This window comes from Pterocles gutturalis, unplaced genomic scaffold, assembly GCF_000699245.1.
Source record: "Pterocles gutturalis isolate BGI_N339 unplaced genomic scaffold, ASM69924v1 scaffold20319, whole genome shotgun sequence".
In the NCBI taxonomy this organism is placed as follows: Eukaryota; Metazoa; Chordata; class Aves; order Pterocliformes; family Pteroclidae; genus Pterocles; species Pterocles gutturalis.
This window is the reverse complement of record NW_010128692.1, coordinates 586-16,665: the sequence shown is the minus strand read 5'-3', so window position 1 is coordinate 16,665 and position 16,080 is coordinate 586. Positions and strand designations below refer to the sequence as shown.

At 44.4% G+C, this 16,080-nt stretch overlaps 1 protein-coding gene across 1 annotated transcript; it reads right to left on the bottom strand.

Moving 5' to 3' along the window:
* Positions 1 to 1,230: 1,230 nt before the first annotated feature.
* LRWD1 (leucine-rich repeats and WD repeat domain containing 1) lies at positions 1,231 to 15,355 on the bottom strand. The gene is given in 16 exon segments (XM_010079731.1): positions 1,231 to 1,472; positions 2,077 to 2,201; positions 2,682 to 2,843; positions 3,470 to 3,545; positions 4,242 to 4,395; positions 4,504 to 4,576; positions 6,096 to 6,303; positions 6,770 to 6,864; positions 7,130 to 7,250; positions 7,881 to 8,222; positions 8,839 to 8,967; positions 10,383 to 10,535; positions 12,008 to 12,127; positions 12,872 to 13,106; positions 15,263 to 15,299; positions 15,302 to 15,355. Coding segments are annotated over 16 exon segments (2,205 nt in total). The 5' UTR covers positions 15,336 to 15,355; the 3' UTR covers positions 1,231 to 1,331.
* Positions 15,356 to 16,080: the final 725 nt, after the last annotated feature.

Genomic DNA, 16,080 nt, shown 5'->3' with positions numbered 1-16,080 from the left:
GTAAGTAAGTTTTTCTTTTTTTTTTTTTTTTCTTTAAAGTATTGGAGCTTCTTGTAATTAAAAGTTAAACAAAGGGAGGGGTAGTATATCTTAGAGTTGCTATTTTAGGTCGATAAATTCATCAAAGCCATGCCATGTCGGGTTACTCAGCTTCTGTCAAGGCAGGTGTTTGCTTGCTGGGCAAGGGTTAAAGGGTGCTTGCTGATTCCCTAGGTGGCCTGCACTAGTTTTTTCAGTCTTATTAGAAAATTATTTTTACACTACTTTTCCATGTGTTTTTTTTTTTCTTTTTACTCTCCTGTCAAAACTCTGGGACAGTATTCTTTGAACATTTCTCATTGATTCTGGTCAACTGTGCAATTTATTTATTTAGCCCCTGATTTTTGAGACTTAAATCTACCTGAAAGGTTATTCAGACAAAACTGGGGCGACTATGAATAGGATTCTCTCTGTGTGGCATTCTCTGATGGGCTGGTAAAAGGTAACAGAGTGCACCCATTTTGTAAATACATTTTGATTTTAGTTTAAGTATTATTTCTCTGGATGGTGTAGAGATTTCCACTGGTGGTTTGTGGCTCTTCCTATGTTTCACACAAGAGTGGTGCAGTTGTTTACACTGACCTCCTCCAGCTCAGTAGCAGTTCTTGTCTCAGTGTGTGTATTTTTGTTTGTGTTTTACAGGTTGCCATCAAAGATAAACAAGAAGGAATTGAGTGAACTCACCCCATTTAGAGTGGACTGCACTTCTGATGCAGGATGATGTGTCTGTTAGTTCAATGTTCTATTTAAACCTCCAGTTATGGCAAATATTTTCATCCTTTTCCCACTGATGTTTAGTTTTGGACAGCAGTAGGGATCTTTTGAGGTTTTTTTTGTACTAGACAGGCAGTTTGCCAGGAGAATGTATGTCTTGTTCGATTTGATTGATAAATCATTAAAATGATTTCTACTTTTCTAATTGGAGCCTTAAGGCAAATATTTGTACTGGGCTGTTGGCGAGTTTATTGTGAGTGTACTTCCAGCACGGGAAGCTGCTGAGTGACAGCGGTAGAGGAACTCTCTGCTTTTCCTTTTCAAGAAGTCCAGGCACTGCCAGCTGAACTGTATTTTGTTTTATTAAGTGTCACTTCTATAAAACAAATGCACAAATTGTGAAAAGTTACAGTAAAAGAAACCGGTTGACAGTGACTTGATGAATTTAACAAACTCTTACCTTTTTTTTTTTTCTCTTGCACATAATAGCTGGTCTAGAAAAATTTGTGGTTACATGGGTAACAGTCACTAATACTGCACTATTTCAAAGCACGGGAATGAAACTCTGCTACAGGGAACTAGGAATTCTTCCAAATTGCTGCTATGTTCACACCGGTTAGAACAACAAGGTAAGTAAAAGTAGGGTCTGATACCACATTGTTTATGAGGATTTCACTCAGCTGCTCCCCATTCATGCGAAGCTCTGGCCACTTGAGAATCTACAAGGAGAACAGAGTTTGGGAAGGAAGGGAAGGGTGGAATTGGCTCTGAAGGTGGGAGGTTGTTAATTACCACAAGGCCTGGTTTGACAATTAGGTCAGGGTGGGGAAGCTAAATAAAAGATTCTTCCCTTTTTGGAGGGAGGTGGTACAGCTTTATGATACTGCTCCTAAAGGAGTGGGGTTTAATGTGGAGGGACTTGATCAGAAAGGAAAAAGTGAAAGCAGCTGGGACTGTTGACTTGGGCAATATGCTTGCAAAGAGGTCACGTCACACCTGTATATAATGATAGCCCAAACCCACACTCCGGAGTGGGAGCCTTTGAGTGTGTGTGCCTTCATCATGCAAGGGAACAGTAACTGCCCGGAAGAGGACTATAGCTGGAGGCCAGGGAACTACCAAGCAAGAAAACGGGTGGCATGAGCATATGGAGGCAGTGTGCACTTTCCTGCGTGCAGTTCTGGAGAGAATTGCTTTTAATTGCTTGTATGTTAGGTGGAGGAAACAGCATGTTCTGGTGTAAATCTGCTCAGCAGACTTGGTGCAGCTGCTCCAGGGAGGAAGGGAAGCCCTGCTCAGCCCCAAAGGGTAAATGAGACCTACCTGTGTGGGAGAGATTCTCTTGTCTGAGCGTTTTCCCTTTGCAGAGCTCCATGCTGTGGTGTAGCTTGACAGGTTGTACATCCACACACTTCCGTTCTCATCGCCACAGAACACGTAGCCTTTTGCTGTAAGACCAAAAGAAGAAGCTGGAAACCAAGTGTGGAACTGAGAGTCCGCTCCTCCATGAAGCAGAGCTCAATAGTGCTGTAGGATCCCAGGGGACGATGTCACACTTCATCAGTATTCTGCTTCCAGCACAAATATATTAATCTACCTTACTCTGAAAAATTCAATTCTCTAGTACAGAAAAGCTAGCAAAAAATGTTTTGGCATTTCTTCTGACTTTTTGGTTTTGGGAATTGGCAATCAGATCGGGTTTGTTTATTCCTTGTTAGTCTTAAAAGCAGGGAGCTGCAGGCTTTCATTGCTTGCAGAGGGGAGACTAGACGTGGTCTCTCTGGTGGCGACTGAAATCCAGGCCCCTGCCTCAACTATGGGCGCCTCTGACGGGTGAAAGGGGAGGTCCCCACAATTGTTCAAAGTTAATCTCTGTTCCAGTGACAGGTACAGCCTCGCTGCGTGCCCCGAGCAAGGGTGCTGCCTACCTGGGCAGGTGCTGAGCGTCAGGTAGGACGTGTCTGTCGTGGACCACTCAAGCTCAGCTAGAATAACTGCAGGTACCGTTCGCTGGTATCCTTTTCCCTTTGTGGCAAAAGACTGATTCCAGCTCCATACATATATGCATCCTGGTTTAGAGCCCTTGGAAACTAGGGAAGAAAGAGGGGAGAGGCTGTGTCAGGTGCTGAGAAGCGAAATGCCTCAAGACAAAGGCTGGCCTCTGGTGAAGGTGGTCCAGCCAGAAGGTGGCCGTTAAGATGTGGGACCTGATACCAACAGCAACTGTTTCCACCTCCTTTACCTTATTTCAGGATAATTGGAGGCTGCAGAGTGCTTTTCAGTCCCATGCTTATGTTCCTGAACTGCAGAATAAGCATAAGCTATTCAGAAAGCCCCAGGCCATACTTTAAGCACTCTCCCAGCTGTGGGAGCCCCAGCATCCACTGCAAAAAAACAACCTGCTGCCACAAGCCCTTGAGCAGAAAGGAGTTCTCCTCCCTTCTGCCTCGGCACTGCTGGGCCAAGTGTGGTCTCAGGGATGGGGCCATCTGATTTCCAGTCCTGCTCAGACATGGGTCTGCACCTATAGCCCACATTTTAGGGAAAGGTAAGTGACTCTGGGAGACAACTCCCTTCTGTGTAGCCTCCAAAAATCTGAAGAAGAGGTAGTCACATCCCATTCATTCTCTCTGCTCATCATGCTGGCTTAGGCCTGCCATGTACCGAGATGCCTGACTGTTTGTCTGGGTTGGGCTATTGTGTTTTTTTTACTCACCAACGATATCATCATTCAGGAAAGCCAAACCGTCAACCCTGTGAGATGTTGTCATGCTGCCATCCTCATTGGGGAACTGGAAGATGGCTTCAAAAGGCCTAGAGTAGGGGGAAGGGTGAAATGAGTCAAGTCCTGAACAGTGGCAAGCAGCAGTGGAAGGGCATTCAGGTACAGAACCAGAAGGAAATTCAGGGGTTAGTGAGTCCCACTTGAACTTATGCTTTCAGCCACATGGGCTTTTTAATACAGCAGAAGCCCACTTGCTGAAGAGACTGTTGTTTTACTTCATCTGTTTTTTGTAGGCATTGGGATTAGTATATGTCAGCACGGCATGACTTCACTTGCTTCTTTCTTGTAATTTTTTTCTGTGTTCACACTGAGTGACAGTTTCCTGGGTAACCTTGCGTCCCAGAAGCAGAGTGGGACTTGCTGTGAGACTGGAACTCAAGCCAAGACTTTACACTCCCTTACACTACTTCCAGACGATGCACTTGTTTCAGTTTTTAGGATATTGTGTTACACTCATGTCAGCCTTCCTTTGAAGCAGCCTGCAGCACTTGTAGACTGGAGCATCAATACAAGCTCAGGGCTTGTAACTTTGAACACTCCTTTAGCATTATGCTGGTATTTTATCTTCTCCCTATGGGAAGGAGGTTATGTTTTAAGTTTGGGAGGACATGCCACTTTTCTTGGTCAGACCTCCTCAGTTAGAAATAAAGCCTTTGCTAGGACTATGTCTTCTTGTTATGGAAAGCAAATGCGTGCCCCTAACTTCTATTTCTCACCTGCTTTTTTGTTGCTTATTCAGTTTGATATTCCAGGCAAGGCAGCTGTCTTCACAGCCGGCCAACAGGTACTGATCTGGGCAGGTGGGGACCAGCACAATCCGTAAGGGAATAGAGAGTGCTTGCAGCAGCAGCAGCTGGCTGAAAAAAAAAAAAAAGAAAAAGAAAAGTGACCAAACAATTAAGTGGTACTGTGACATGATAGTTAGAGGCTCCTGGGCGGGCCACATCTGGTTTTTGAACCTTTACCTTGCTTTGAAATTGTAGTCACAGTCTGGAATCCCAATATCCCAGAGTGCAATTTGCTTGTCATAGGATGCAGCTGTGGGACACAGAAGAGAAGCAGGTAGTGACACCGCTGCTCATCTGGCTCTTCTCGTGCTCGCTGGCAATTCTACCTGTGTCACAGGCTGTAACACTCTATGCCTGTGGCATCAGAGAGCTCATTAAAGCGCAGCAGTAGTCACTGAGGCTCCTGGCTCAACACCATTTCACGGACATTGTCAAACATGCACGGTCAGTAATTTGCATTCTTATCCTGTGCTCTAAGAGGAGCAGATAAATGAAAGTTTGTTTCCTGATCTCCATTGCTAAGTTGTGGCTTCACAAGGTCATTAGTTAGTGCCCCTTTGAGCTCATGCTTCTGGTCATGGGTTCTAGTGGAATCTAACCTCTACTCTCAGGCAGACACCATTCCACATGTCCATGGCTTACTGTGTTCACATCCACAGCTGCTCCCACTGGGAAAGTTAGGCACTGATGTAAAGCGTGAAAGATCCTTACATCTTTGTCGCCAAGCTGATATACTGACAGCAGAAACAGTCCTGATAGATTGCTCAGGCAATCAGGATCCTAAGCAGATGGCATCCCTCAAACTCAGAGTAAACGGGTCAGTGTCCAGTCCCCAAACAGGCATGCAAAGAGTCTCACTTTATTACTAGACATTTTTCTATGCGATATAAGGAACCTTGCTGTGTATGCCATTATATGGATGTGCTAGCAACCTCCTTATCCCTCTAGGCTTCTGCTTGAAAAGTATCCACTACAGATACCTGTGTTTTAAAACCCTTCCACTTTTCATGGTTCACGTAGCACTCAAACCACTCCAGGATGTGGCTAATTGTAGGCAAGAGAAACAATGTGCTGTGGGGTGCAGGTGTGGTCTGAATGGCTCTGTAAGGGCTGAATTTACAGGCTGGACAATGCAGCTGGAATGTGCAATACAATGGTTCATCTCCTACTAGTTCATAAGCCTCAGCCTCTGGGGGGCTACTGTGGCAAAGCCCTCTTCTACATCAGGACCTGAACAAAAATTTCTGATGAGGTATAGAACTCAAAAAAAATTTTCATTTAGTGAAAAGCAATTAAGCGCATAATTTTGCTCACTGGTAAAAATGAAATCCAACAGCACATTATACGCTGCATTGCCCCTGTTGCCATGCTTGATGAGAGCCCTGCCAGCTGACTGCTCAGTGCCCAGCCCCCAGCAGGCTGCAGTGGCTATCATTCTTCTTATCCCTGTGGAACGGATCCACTACTGGGCTTGTTTGTGGCTAGCGCGGGCATGACAGCCGCCCTGAGAGCTTCCAAGAGAGAGAAAGAGGAGCTGCTGCACCGCATCTAAAGACTCAGGCTCTGTGTCTGAAACAATTTGTACCTTCTGTGCATTACTGCCATGTGAGACCAGCAGTACTCTCCATAACGTCTGTCTGCGCTTTTTGTACGTGTGGGTGGTCCCTAACCACACCTGGTCACACTGGTGACAACTGCCCTCGTTAAGGAAGCCCAGCCTTTTCTACGTTAGGTACTAAAGCTAAAGAGATTCTGAGGCAGAGGCTTACTGAAGAGGTGAGTTTCTCGAGTTGGGCTGAAGCAGACAGTAGCAATGGGCTTTTTATGAGCCTTTATCTCTCCGTAGCAGAAGTCGGCTGCCACATGAATCAGTTTGACGATCCCTCTCCTCCCAGCAGCAGCCAAGATATTATGCGATTTTTTCTGACTGTTGCTGATTACTATTGTGAGGGTTGTCCATGCAACACTGAAAAACTCCTAGGACAGAAAGAAACCAAGAAGAGTGTGAAAGAGAACAGCCAGAAGGATGGCTGTTAGCTCAGAGATAAGACAACTATCACGAGAGCTATTCAGGTGAAATGACACGACTATTCGAGCTGGAGCATCAAATCCCAAAACAACTCTCAGAAGAATACAAACTATCACCACAGGATGCTTATTCCTCTATGCCATCAAGCAGTGTTAGCAGCCTGGATACACACATGTATGCCTGTGTGAGGAGAGGCAGACTAATCTTTTAAACAAATAAAAAATAAAACCAAACCAGGCTAAAAGGATAAGCAAGAAATATTTACTGTCTATCTTCATCCTTTTAAGACCTGTCCACATTAACACTTGAAATCCTTTCAGAACTCTCTGTAATATATATTATCTATACATCTATGTAATTCTAATAGATTACGGTATTTCCATTCAATGCTTACTCTTCCCACTTGCAACCTACCTCTGTAGCCACCTTATACTTTTTCAGCACCGTCCCCGTCTCACAATCAATCAGACAGACGGATTCCCCTCCACATGTTGCCACGGTTCTGGAGGAGCTCACAATGGGATCTGAAAGATGAAAAACACAGGTGAGAAGTTTCCAGGTTCATGGATAACACATGAAGACTGCAGTTTATCACTGCCCAGTGCTCTCCCAGTCTCCTGTTTTCAAAGTCAAAGAAGTATGTAAGCAAGTCTCTTCCTGACAATGGAGACTACAGCTTGAAGGAGCAGGGGTCTAACGCATGGAGTCCACTGGGATTCCAGAGCCGGGTGGTTCTGGGAATCCTGCAAACCTCTTTTAAGAGCTCACCTTTCCTGGCTCCACAGTCTAGCAATGGCTCGAAGACACAGGACCAGAGCTGCGTTTTAAAATCCTCGTGGCTGTTGCCTTTACTGTGACACTGAAGAAAATGCAATGGCTCTGCACTGACATCCTCCTACAATAAACCATCCACATTTAGAAAATTCATTCCCTTGACAGTGGTTTGCCTGTGATTGCCATGACAGAACCCTCTACTGAACACAGCAATCTCAGTTAAACGGAAGTATTTTTCAGCCCTTCTGTGCTACAGAGAACAGGAGAGACTGAGGTGCCACCAATGCTCAAGACTCCTTAACCAGCAGGCAACTGTTTAGAAAAGATGTGCCCAGCAGACCCCAGCAGTGAACCCCATTTCCTGCTGCAGAGAAGTGTGGAAAACCCTTTAGATCCCCACTGGTCTGAGCAGAGGGGGAAAACACCTTTCCCCATGCAGCCATCAGTTTGACCTGAGAGCAAGTCATGCCAGTCCCATTTTTAAAGAACAGACTTTCAGTGCACCACCTCAGAGTGCTGGTCCATCTATCCCCTGCAAGGGATTCACTGTCTCCAGGAGGGGCCTTCCCTGACGCCTCTGAGAGATTTAAAACAGCAACAAAAACCAAAACAAAAACTGTAACTCACAATATATCTGGACAATCATGAGCTCCAAGCTGTGTAGAGCTCTGATGAAACCTGAATGCAGCTCTTCCCACCAAACCAAGAGGCTGAAAGCCAGTCCTGGGGGGGGGTGGGCTGATGAACATACCTTGCCCTTGGACTTCTTCACTGGGGTCAAGCTAACAACCCCGTTGTCCTGCTCCTGGCTTTTCTGTTCCCCTGTCAGCTGGATGGATCTTCTGTTGCTTTTCCCCTTGGGAGACTGCTCTCCATTCTTATGTGTCCCTTCAGCTCCCTGCTCAGGGGTTGCCTCTTTGGCTGGCTGGTTTGATGTTCTGGGTTTATCAGGAGCTGGGTCATCCTGCACGTGACCGGACTTCCTGGGATTAGCTACAGCCTCCTCCTTGGTGTTTGCCTGGGACTTGGACCTCTTGTTTCCAGAGCCTTGTTTTGAATTATTTCTTTTCCTCTTGCTGGGCGTTACCGTGACCTATAAGGCATGTTGTCAGTTTCTGCAGAAGGTTTCTGGTTTCCCTGAGATGCGCAGATGATTTGTAAGTCAGAGATATTAATTATTCAAATGCAAGTACCCTCCCACAGTCACAGACTGGGTTGCAAGAATCAGACAGAGCTGCAGAGTTCCTAGAGGCAGAAGCTAATGAAAATCACACAGCCAGCCTCATTTTCATCTCCCTTCCCTTGTCCCAGTTACTTGCGATTTACATACGATGTGGAAAAACAAATCCGGTCCACGGACTGAGAGAGTTCAGTCTGCAGCCATTTCAAAGAAAGCAAGCACCATCACAGTCTGGCCATGCATCAGCCCTGTTCTCTCATTAAAAATATCCCTGCCTCAAAGGAGAGATGGAATCAGCAGGACTACATTCAGTAAATCTTTTGCGTCTCCTATGAGAACAGAAGCTCTCCCCTCTTGGGAGAGCAACTCAACCTTCATGTTGCAGGGAAAGCTTCAGCTCTCGAATACATGCTGAAGCCTGAGACAGCTCCTACGGCTACCAAAGGATCATAAATGTAAACTGACAAGTGCTACTGAATTCCTAAGAAATAAAAAGGACATTGTTAATGTAACTGGAAAAATCACCTACCCGACCCACATCCTCTGCAGCTTCTGTACTTTCTTCCTCACTCTCATCCCTCTTCTCCTCTGGTTCAGGATCTGTGTTTAACTCCAGACCCAGTGAGTATGCCAGAAACTCTTCTGCAATCATTTTCACCTTAGAAGCAAATATGCGAATATGTTTAGAAAAAAAAGATAAAGAGCAACAACAGTCAAACTCTGTTGTGCAATGACAAGAGCTGCTCTGATGGGTTTTTTATATCTGCTTCCACTATTCTGCGTGAATTTCACAAGTGATGGAAGAGTCCTCAGCTGACAGCCTGGCAGGCCAAGCCCTCTGCTGACACTACATGACCCAAGAACTTCACTTTGTCATGGGCATCCAGGGTACGCATTTGCAAAAACAACAGCACAGCAAGGAAACAAGACAAAGGAGGGATGGAAGCCTCCATTTTATGTAGGCACATACAATTAAGACATATGTTACAAACTAAATGGTATCTTTCCCCAGTGGGAGTAACTACAGTTCTGTCATTACCTTCTCTCCTTTCATACAGCTTCCATCAACACTAGAGGTTGCCATCAGAGTTATTTGCAAATAATTAAGCAGTACTAAGGCTACTGCAGTCTTATTAATTAGTACAAGTATCATTATTGATTATGAATTAAAGAACAATGTTTAATGTCAGTCATTGCAACTTGGTGCTTCTGTAACTGCTTAACAAAGTGTGATGAGTTTGCCCTTGGCTGGGGGCCAAACCACACACCCACTCATGCAATTCCCCCCCCACCCGAGGATAGGGGAGAGAATTAAAGGGGTAAAGGGAAAAAAGGACTCGTGGGTTGAGATAAGAACAATTTAATAACTAAACTACAGTAATATTGAAAATAATACTATATACAAATATACAAATGAGTGATACACAGTGACACTGCCCCCCACCCGATGACCAAGGCTCAGCCAGTTCCTGGTTAACGATCCTGGAGCAGGGAGAGTCCCGAAACCGCACTCACGGAACAGAGATAACAGTCCGAGCGTCCCAGACTGAGAGCTGACTGGGGTGGGGGGGGGAAGGCCTTGGGAGAGTGACCACCTGGAGCAAGATGACCCGGAGCAAAAGAGACCCGGAACCAAAAGGGATGAGCTTCTGGAGGTGCCTCACCTACATACTGGGCATGATGTGTATGTTATGGCATAGATTATTGGGCACTCTGGGTCTCAATCCCAAACTTAAGATCAAATCCTGGGCTAGTAACTGGGGCTGTGTTCCCTCCCAGCTTCTCCGGTCTGCAGACCTTGGCAGCCGCGTAAACGTCACTTTTTATCGGCTTTCTTCTGAGCACAAATCCAAAACACAGCCTCTTGCTAGCTATTGTGAAGAAAGTTAACTCTGTCTCAGCTTAACCCAGGACACAAAGCAGTGAAGAAAACAAAAAAAAGTTATACCACCTGTCTGCAAAAGCCCTGATTCCTTGAACCCAAATCCATAGAGCATTTTAATCAAATCCATCCAGAATCAGGCGGCAGAGTCCTCGCCTGAAGAACAGAAGGGTAAGTGAATCGTAACCTACCCGCCAGCGGGTGAATTCACTGAGTGAGCTGGGTCCATATACTATGTTGGTTTGTACTGACTTCAGGAACTTTTCCTTGATGGACTTCACTTGCTCAGCTGTGTGTTTCTCAGGAAGTTCGTCACGGAAGAATTTTTCCCAGTGAGCAGTAACCTAGGCAGAAAGACTGAATTTATTCAACAGAATACTACAGAAAACCACAGCAGACAAGCACAAGAGTACTTGTGAAAGCATTTGAGAAGTTGCCAATGCTGAGGCTCTGCTAACGACACGACGGTGCTGCTTCCATTTATTTTATCAGTGTTCAAACCATGACTTCAGCTAACAAGAAACCAAATTCCTCTGAACCAAGCTTAAGTAAGTGTGGCTAAGCAGATACCACCAACGTGGGGCCAGAGCAATGCCTGATTTCATGCCTCTGGATCCACAGCAAATGGTTTTAAGGAGTCTTACACTGTGCCCTACTAACAGGGAGTACCTGACAGGTAACTAATTTATTACAATGTGCACGGGATAAGGGGGATGTTTGAGTTTTCTTGTAGTTCAAGTGCATGTGTGAGCAGGACTGGTGCATGTCCATCCCCATTTATAAAGACACCTTGAATCCTAAAGCCTTCTGAACTATGGGCACAATCATGCAGAGGCTCACCTATCAGCACAATTTCCCACCCAAGAGTTCCTGGTGGGCTGTAAGTATTTGGAGCCAACAGACATTTTACATACAGACACAGCAGTAAGAACAGGGCAGCCAGGAACAAAGCAATATCATCAGGGAAAGGTATCTGGGGCACAGGTACCAGCACAAAACGAACAGGACAGAGGAGCATTTGGTGTCTCATTAAACAGCCAACCAGGCCCCATTGCCTGGAAGATAAGAGGCTGAGCAGCCCTCACCAAGACCCTTTGAGGTACAAGGTATTGTACAGACAACACTTGGCACAATAAGCCACCCCAGTCTTAAGTGTCTGATCTCTCCACCACTGCAACACAGAAGGAATTAACAAGACTAACTAGAAAACGAACAGTAGGAGCTGTACTGCACAAAAAAAAGGACCTTTTTCATAACAGAACAAGAATTTTGCCCAAGATCACAACATGCTTTGTGGGGACAATCTGTCAGGAGCTAAACTGTGTTTGTAAATGACTGAAAACACAGTTCCAAACGTGCACAGCTGAAGAAGAAAGAATAAATCCTTGTGTATGCTGAAAAAAGCAAGATTATCCTTAGCTTGGTTTTGCGCTCCCCATTCCTGAGGCCAGGACAGTCATGTGAAGTACACAGTGTATGCAGCTGTTATGTCAGCACCAGGCTTCTCCCATTTTTTAATTATGATTGAAGTAACTCTAAGGACTAGAGGATCAGATACAGACCTTGTTGGCCCTGCTCCTGTGATTTAAACTGAAGGCAGAAGATGGCTACACAGAACGGGCAGAGCAAACGCAAGAAACCACAGAAAGCAGCAGTAAGACATCCACTAGGCAGCCTGTACTGCGGGCTGTGGTCAAATCGTACCAGAATTATTGTTCAGCATTTGATGCTTGTTTGCAACTCTGTCAATAAACTGAGCACAGTATTTAGTTACTTCTCAGGTGTTTAGAGATTAAGAAAATATCCCACATCTTACCTTGCTGGTGAGCTTACGACTGTTGACACGCCTCACGTGATTAGCCAGTTTGGTTATATCCTTGCCATTGAGTAGCCGAAGATTTTGTAACAGAAACATCACTTTATAGTCATCGTTGAGCTAGAAACAGAAGACAACAGAGTTACAAAAATTGTACACATGGTACTTGCTTTAGCTTTAGTCCTTTATTAAACACAGACAAAGATGAGAATAATATATTTAGTCAGGAAAAGCCATTTCATAAAATCTGCTCAGCATTTCCGACTTCAATATCACCTTTAGTTGTAAATTAACGTTCTCCTGCGAGATGGCCTCTCAAACTCCACAGACAAAAGCCCTGCCTCACACTTGTGCACTACTAAGATCTAACACAAGGTGGTGGTGGTGTCACCAGGCTCATCTGCTCGGGCCCCAGCGCAATGCAGGGTATCCAGTTCACATCCTTTTAGGCAGAAAACCTAAACTAGACTAATCACCACGTTTAACCCCTCATCTGAGGACCAAGTCTGCTCCTCCAGAGCAAAAGAGGCACGAAAACTAACACATCAGATGCACATTTCTACACAGTCATTACTATATTTTACACAAGTATCCTGCCTGATAAGCCACCTTAGAGGGGACTCTGGCCTGGAGAATCAGGAGTTCAAGATATCCAGATTTTAGTACCTGAGTGGTTTTGGGCAAGTCATTTCTGCAGACTGGGAAATAGTGGCACAAACTGGTGAAGGGGCGCAAAAAGACTGGCTGCTTTCTCAGATGCCCTGACACTTGCTGCCTAAGAACAACACATAAAACCTAGGCATAACTGCTGTTTGTTTCCCCCTTTATTTAAAGCTTAGCTTGTAAGGATGGGAGGTAACTCACTGTCAAGTACGCATTGTTCTCGTAGGTGAGCTCCTCGAGCAAAGGGAACTGTTTCAGAGCAGTTATATCTTCCAGTTTGTTGTTGTTGCAGTTTAGGACACGCAGATCAGGCAGGGTTAGACTGCTGGGAAATTTGTCCAGTAAATTATCAGAGAGATCTAGTTTCTGCAGATGCCTCAGACGGGAAAACAAACGAGGGTCTAAATCTCCAGTCTTCAATTGCAGCTTGGACAGGCTGAAAACAAAAGAAAACATGAACTATCTGCAGTTCACTGGAAAACCAAGTGCTGACATTAACAGAATACACAGTCCCACCTGGTGGCACCTCTCAGTCTAGCACAACTCACCGGGTAAATCTGACCAAACCTGCTTTTTCTTGGCTGCAGCATTCTGGACTGCAAGCACGCATACATGGAAAAGAAGCTGTGCCTGAGCTAACAGAGACTAAAGTCTACCAAAGCATTTGCGGCACAATTAACCTGCAATCCAGGTAAAGTTCCTACGGGTAACAGAGCTGGCTGTGAGCAGTGAATCACTGGGAAAGTTCTTGTTTGTAGAAAAAATTACTACACCACTAAGAATTTTGTTATTTTATTCCTTTGCAATGTAATTTTAATAAAACCAGCTGTGGCAATACAAGACACTCACTACCATCACTCTACCCCGCCTGCAGAATGCACTAGATTCATGATTTCACTCATTTTTCAGAAATCACCACCTCACAACCGGTCTAAGCAATATAAGACTACAGTGCTTCCAAAAGGCTGGTCCTGTCATCCCTCTAGTGGCATGCTGACACTTGCACTCAACAACGTGGCAAATTGAATCTGTTGGCTGATCTGTCTCAAAACTTTTCTTCTTTGCATTAGAAGTTAAATTCAGGACAAGTGCAGAATAGGTCCCCAAATCACTTGGCTGTTTTCAAAGAACTAACTCCAAAAAAAGGCGATTTTCCCATTTCTTTTACAGTGAATTTTGCTGCAAAAATTTCTAATGGCAAATAGGGAAATCTACCTAACAAAATCTCAAGGCTGCAGAAGCATTCCATACTGGAAGAGGAAGTGCTACAACATTTATGAGGAGAAAAAAAAATAGCCCTTCTCTGTGAGAAAGTGAAAACTGTGTGTATATTATAAGATGGGTCATTTAGGTTTGATTAGATCATTTGGTTGAGCTCCAAAGGGAGCTTCCAGTCCTGACAGCCAACGTCTCTTGAGGACACAAGCCTGAGATCCTTTAACAAACAGAATCTCCATCTCCAATGATTAGTAAAAGAAGGCCTTCTAAATATAGCTGAAGTGTGAATAAATGAGGTAAATAAAATTAGGAAGTAAGACCACTTCTCCTTCACTCATCATCTCAGAAGCCCAACCAGCTAGTCAAAGAATATAAGAAAGGTGGAACAGAACTAATCTGTCTGCAAAGCTGAGTGTGACAATGGTGTCTTTCTGGGGAGAAACTCCACACAGTGTTCCCCAAGTGGACTATCTGAAATATAACCCTCCAAAATCACGGTACAAAGCTGCAAGGAAAAAGCCACACTCTAGAAATCTGTTATTTCAAACATCTCAGCGTCACTTTGTTACCCAGATTACTGCAGCCTACATTCTTCAGATAAACTTTTGAGTTTCTCTCTAAGAACAACTATTTCAGGGCAAGACAAACTAGCAGAAATTACTTTAAGGATCGCATATGAAACCCAGAACTCTTACATCAGCGACAAAAACAACAAAGGCACCAGCCAGAAAGTGGCTAGATGAGTCAGTCGGATTGACCAGTTCTGGAACAGCAAAATTCCACCATATTAAACATTTGGAAAGACATGTATTTGCAATGACTGCTGTTAAGGATTTGAGCAACAAAACTGTTTTTAGAGGTTTCTAAGTGTGTCAGAGTTTATCCTCCCTCTCTACAATGTTTGAGGTACTAATATAATTGGATTTAGAGGAGATGGAAAGCGATGGATGAAAAGGAAAAGGGAGAGGAAATAATGACAAAAGTATTTTTAAAACCCTTCAAAATCCAGGCCAGAAGAGATTCTCTTATTCACATTAAGCAATTGCTAGCAAAGACAAAAGTGTTTTGGGGGTGGGGAGTATATCTTAGGGTTAGGAAATCAGGATCCAGCCTTAAGCAGTTTTACAGAAAGAAGGCGGCAGCACATATACAATATGAATGGTGAAAAGAGTTGGTAAGTGCCGATAACCTATCTAGTGAATGCAGTTCCACTAGTGCTCACTGATCCTGCATCGAGAATGCCATCTCTCGTTTTGCGCTTTGTAACCGTCTCTCTTTTTTTTCAGTAAAAATGCTTAAGGGAAGAAAGACAAAAAAAAAGGATTGCCCAGGCTGAATTCAGATGGAATTTTCCATGGGCCTGTCTGCACTTACTTCAACGTCTCGATCTTTCGTAGCCTCTTTTTTTTGCTCTTTCCAAAAGAAGTTCTGTAGTAATTTTTGACATTTTTAATCTCCACCCCTCTGCCGGAATCACTAATTGGTCAGTCGTAGGATCTCGTCTCGTAACCTTCCTGGTAAAACAAACAGGAATAAGAGGAATTCCTTTCAACTGATGCCAAAAAGGGAAGAAAAAAAAAGTTACGAGGTTAGCTACCAATTTTGCTGCTGTGTTTGAAGTTGCCTTTTTTCCAGCTGAAATGAAAATATCAGAGGTGGTTATCAGGCTGGGCACATGCTCTCGACCCCCTGACCCAACCCATCTCCAAAACATCACCGATACCTGCCTTGGCTATTAAAGTGACAAACTTGCTACAGGTGAAAGCTGTCCACAGCGTGACGGCACTTGGGACTAGGACAGTCTCACAGTTACCTGTTTGTCCCTCTCCTGAGCAACAGGGCTCTGCTCCAAGAATTCCAACCTGCTTTCAAATAAACATCAAGAATAAATACACCTGTTGTGAATGTCTTCCTCCCACAGAAATGGCCCAGAGCGCTCACTGGCCTGACCAGATGGATAGACTCCTGGCTGACAACTTCTAAATACCCTAAAATTTTGGAAAACTGAATTAACTACCAGAAACACCCACCAATCAATCACATAATTTCCTCACTAGGGAAAAAAGTCAACAGCATTCTGTATGTAATTGGTAATTCACAGATGCTTTAATGAATCGCTGTGGATAGGACAGTACACGCACACACACAGATACACTGATATTTAGAAAAATAACACTGATGGGGCCAAAGCA